This window comes from Sorex araneus, chromosome 1 (genome assembly GCF_027595985.1).
Source record: "Sorex araneus isolate mSorAra2 chromosome 1, mSorAra2.pri, whole genome shotgun sequence".
Classification (NCBI taxonomy): domain Eukaryota; kingdom Metazoa; phylum Chordata; class Mammalia; order Eulipotyphla; family Soricidae; genus Sorex; species Sorex araneus.
The window spans coordinates 81,656,713-81,661,670 of record NC_073302.1 but is presented as its reverse complement, the minus strand read 5'-3'; the positions used below and the strand labels follow the sequence as shown (position 1 = coordinate 81,661,670).

General features: G+C 43.6%; 1 protein-coding gene across 1 annotated transcript; it reads left to right on the top strand.

Moving 5' to 3' along the window:
* The first annotated feature begins 1,267 nt into the window (after positions 1-1,267).
* Positions 1,268-2,539, top strand: LOC101542922 (transmembrane protein 184C-like). The gene has a single exon (XM_055125978.1). The coding sequence runs from the start codon at positions 1,268-1,270 to the stop codon at positions 2,537-2,539; it is 1,272 nt and encodes a 423-aa protein (XP_054981953.1).
* The last annotated feature ends 2,419 nt before the right edge of the window (positions 2,540-4,958 follow it).

Sequence of the window (4,958 nt, the reverse complement as noted above, 5' to 3'; positions counted from 1 at the left end):
GACGCTCCCATTTGGGCACCGGTGGCCGTGGAAAGGCCTCCCTGTTTGCTGCTGCAGCTCAGTCAGGCGCCCCAAATTGTGGTTGAACTCTAGTGGTATTAAATATAGATTATTTGAATATGGGTGATTGGTAAGGGAACATTGCTTCATTTTGATTCTTGACGTAATTTAGTAATTGGATTTTGAGGATTGAGTTTTCTCTTAACAGGCTCCTTACATGGTTTTTAAAAAGTTTTCACCTTGAAAGTGAAGTTCTAGGTGAACGCAAGACTTGATGCTGCACATAGGGCAGAGCCTGTGGGCTTCAACATAGCTGTCAGCCGCACTGGTCTTTTGTGTCCACATGTTTACATTCTTATATTGGTAATTTTGGGGTTCTTCCATATTGTTTGGAAAATTTCTGCCTGTCTAATAATAGCTGCATAATAATACCTAGGTTTTGTTTCACCTGATTTACCCCAAATTTTCTGCCCTTTATCATGACTGAAGTGCTTAGTACTATGTAGGACATCCTTTCCCCACGTGTTTCTATTTATTTGTAGGATATATCTCATCTGCTTACATATTAGACAAATGTGTAATCATGTTAGTGCATCAGGTGTTAAATGATGTCTACTTGACTTCCAGTTTTCAAAATAGATGTGCTTAATGAGGCAGGAACCCCGTACGTAGGTAGATGATTCCACAGAAACGCGAGGCCGGGAAAGCAGATGTACCCAGGCACGGGGCAACCAGGGCGCTCTCCCCTGATGAACCGGGCTCCGAGTTTGTGGGTCCAGGCAGAGTAAAGCCCGGGATTTCCTTAGAGCCCCGCAGAAGCAGCTCCAGAATCTCCAAAGAGCCCGGGGAGGTGCCAGGGAGTGAGGGGCCCTCTTGGGTCTCACCCCTGTCTACCAGCAAGATTAGACCCAAGAGCCCCGCCAGCAGCCAGGGTGGACGCCTGGCCCTGAGAGAAGGGGTCGCGGCCATTGAATGCAGGGCACTGCTCTCCTCCCAAGGCCAGACAGAGCGCAGGGGCTCAGGGGGCAAGGCTTCGCCAGGGGTGCCAGGACTTGGCAAGGGGCCAGGTGCAGGCAAGCAGCGAGGATGACGCGGACGAGCAGCGCCCCCGGCGGCCGCCAGTGGAAACGCGGGGGCGGCGCCCAGCACTAGCCCTGACGTCACACAACGGCTTTGTTCTGTGGCCTGCGCGTCCACCGCCACCTGGCGGAGCTCAGCGCAGGGGCCTCAGAGACTTTCTGCGCTCTTACCCTTGCCACTCGGAGAAATGCTCGACGCGTGCGTGCTCACACTTAAGAACTGGAGGCGTTGGATCCGGCCCCTGGTGCTGACCCTCTACCTGCTGGGCGTGGTCGTGACCGTCCCCCTGGGTGTGTGGTACCTGCGGAAGCAGGAAGTCAGTGTCCACACCAAGGTGTGGTTCATCGCCGGCATCTTCGTGCTGTTCACCATCCCCGTGACCCTCTGGGAGATTCTGCAGCACCTGGTGCACTACACGAGGCCGGAGCTCCAGAGGCCCATCATGCGGATCCTCTGGATGGTGCCCGTGTACAGCATCGACAGCTGGGTGGCTCTGAAGTATCCGTCCATCGCCATCTACGTGGACACCTTCCGGGAGTGTTATGAGGCGTATGTCCTCTACAATTTTATGAGCTTCCTGTTCAACTACCTGAAGAGCCAGTACCCCAACCTGGACGCCATGATGGAGGCCAAGGAGAAGCAGCGGCCCCCGATACCCTTCTGCTGGTGCCCTCCCTGCCCCATGGGCGAGGTCTTGCTGTACCGGTGCAAGCTGGGCGTGCTGCAGTACATCACCCTCAGGCTGATCACCACCTACATCGCTGTGATGTGTGAGATCTTCCAAGTCTACAACGAAGGGATCTTCAACTGGAACAGGGCTTGGATGTACCTGGTCATCATCAACAACCTGTCCCAGTTCTTTGCCATGTATAGCCTCCTGGTATTCTATAAAGCCCTGAAGGAGGAGCTGAGGCCCATCCAGGCCATGGGCAAGTTACTTTGCGTGAAGCTTGTGGTTTTTGTTACATTCTGGCAAGCAGTGGTGATTGCTTTGTTGGTGAAATTTGGTGTGATTTCCCAGGACTCCACCTGGGAGTGGCAGACAGCAGAGTCAGTGGCCACCGGGCTGCAGGACTTTATCATCTGCATAGAAATGTTCATTGCTGCCATCCTCCACCACTACACCTTCTCCTATACCCCTTATATGGGAGATGAACAACTGGGAACATGCTTCTCGTTGTTCCTCGAGATATGGGATATCTCTGACATCGGAAGTGACATTACCAGGCAGGCTAAGAACATTAAGAAAACTCTAGGGGGGAAACGAAAGAAGAAAAGTGTTCCAAAGATCGAAGATGTTCCTGAGCAATTCAACCTGTTGTCTTCATCATCAGACACACAGTCGGCCGCTTCTTCCACCTCATGGCCGCACATTGGCAGTCATCAAGAAGAGCTTGGAGACACAGCCATACCACAGAATGCGCCTTGTACAGTTATACAGATGCCTGAAGACCTGTAAAAGGACACAGACGAACACATGGAAGAAGCCGAGCCTTCAGCATCCACGGTCCAGGGCTGCACTGTGCTGCATTCCTCTGTCCGAAGCAGAGGGCCCTGGGTCGGACAGCCAATCTATGGAGAAGACTTCAGACAGAAAGGACGGTCAGTTCCAGGTACAAGGTCCAGTTCTGCCCAGACTCGTTAGGCTCACCTTGACCTGCCTCCATGAGGCGCCCACAATCCTGGGCAAGCAGACAGGGAGTGTCCCAGTGTCTGCCCACAGGAGCTGAGCGGGGGAGGTCTCTTTCTTTCTTTCTTTCTTTCTTTCTTTCTTTCTTTCTTTCTTTCTTTCTTTCTTTCTTTCTTTCTTTCTTTCTTTCTTTCTTTTTCTTTCTTTCTCTTTCTTTCTTTTTTCTTTCTTTCTTTCGTCCTCTCTTTCTTTTCTGTCTGTCTTTTTCTTTCTTTCTTTCTGTCTATCTTTCTTTTCTTTCTGTCTTTTCTTTCTGTTTTCTTTTCTTCTTTCTCTTTGTCTTGTTCTTTCTTTCTTTCTGTCTTTTCTTTCTGTTTTCTTTTCTTCTTTCTCTTTGTCTTGTTCTTTCTTTCTTTCTTTCTTTCTTTCTTTCTGTCTTTCTCTTTTCTTTCTCTTTTCTTCTTTCTCTTTGTCTTGTTCTTTCCTTCTTTCTGTCTGTCTTTTCTTTCTGTCTTTTCTTTCTCTTTTCTTTTCTTCTTTCTCTTTGTCTTGTTCTTTCTTTCTGTCTTTCTTTCTTTATTTCTGTCTGTCTTTTCTTTCTCTTTTCTTTCTTTCTGTCTTTCTGTCTGTCTGTCTTTCTTTCTGTCTTTCTGTTTTTCTTTCTTCCTTTCTTTTTTTTTTACATTTGTGTTATTTTCTTTATTTCTGGAATGATGTTTCAATGCAACAGTAGATTAGCCGTCTTGAGAAAACAGGACAATAACCATGGGAAGAAGACTGTCCCAAAGGAATGATTTGTTGTTATGTCAGAAAAATAAATCCCTATTTGATAGACTAATAAATATTGGAAGTAGGTGAGGAATATGAGATAAAGGAAAAGCAAGACTAGGAACATAAATGAAATAGAACTAAGAATGTGCTTAGCACAGAGAAAATATTCAAATGGTCTGCTCTTTCTAAGGATAGCTCATAGAATGGCATCTAGATATCTATGAGACAAGAGGAGAGGCAAAGTGGTCAATTACATATTTTTGTGCTAGGGAGAAAATGTCCTCAGAAGAAAATTTTTTTTCTTAATTACAAGAAAAGATGGATATTTCTTACTTCTTCTACAGGGACAGCATTACATGGTAAAAAAATGTCTTTGTTAACATTCTTTTTTTCTCGTTCTTTTTTTCTTTCTTTCATTCTTCCTTCTTTCTCTCTCCCTTGTTTCTTTCTTTTCCTTCCTTCCTTTCTTTCATCCTTCTTTCCCTTTCTTTCTTTCTTTTTTTCTTTCTTTCTTTCTTTCTTTCTTTCTTTCTTTCTTTCTCTTTCTTTTCTTTTTCTTTCTCTTTCTTTCTGTCCTTCATAATTTCTTCCTTTCTTTCATATTTCTTCTTTCCTTCCTTTCTTAATTTTTCTTTCTGTCCTTTATTCCTTCTATTCTTTCTTTCTTTCTTTCTTTTTCTTTCTTTCTCTCTCTTTCTTTCTGTCCTTCTTGATTTCTTCCTTCCTTTCTTTCTTTCATATTTCTTCTTTCCTTCCTTTCTTAATTTTTCTTTCTGTCCTTTATTCCTTCTATCCTTTCTTTCTCTCTCTTTCTTTCTTTCTCTCTCTTTCTGTCCTTTTTAATTTCTTCCTTCCTTTTTTTCTTTCTTTCATGTTTCTTCTTTCCTTCCTTCTTAATTTTTTTCTGTCCTTTCTTTATTTCTTCCTTCTATCCTCCCTTTCTTCCTTTATTTCTTCTTTCTTTCGTTCTTTTCTTTTCTTTTCTTTTTCTTTCTTTCTTTCTCTTTCTTTCTGTCTTTCTTTCTTTCTTTTTTCTTTCTTTCTGTCTTTCTTTCTGTCTTTCTTTGTTTCTTTTCTTCTTTCTCTTGTTCTTTCTTTCTGTCTGTCTTACTGTCTGTCTTTCTCTTTTTTTTCTGTCTTTATTTCTTTCTTTTCTCTTCTCTTTCTTTGTTTCTTTCTGTCTGTCTGTCTGTCTTTTCTTTGTCTTTTCTTTCTGTCTTTATTTCTTTCTTTTCTCTTTCTTTGTTTCTTTCTGTCTGCCTTTCTGTCTGTCTGTCTTTTCTTTCTCTTTTCTTTGTCTTTATTTGTTTCCTTTCTCTTCTCTTTTACTTTGTTTCTTTCTGTCTTTCTGTTTTTCTTTCTTCCTTCCTTTCTTTCTTTTTTTTGACATTTGTGTTATTTTCTTTATTTCTGGAATGATGTTTCAATGCAACAGTAGATTAGCCGTCTTGCGAGAACAGGACAATAGCCATGGGAA

Bases quoted from the DNA above. Each gene is read 5' to 3' on its own strand.
- LOC101542922 (XM_055125978.1), top strand. From the start codon at position 1,268: ATGCTCGACGCGTGCGTGCTCACACTTAAGAACTGGAGGCGTTGGATC.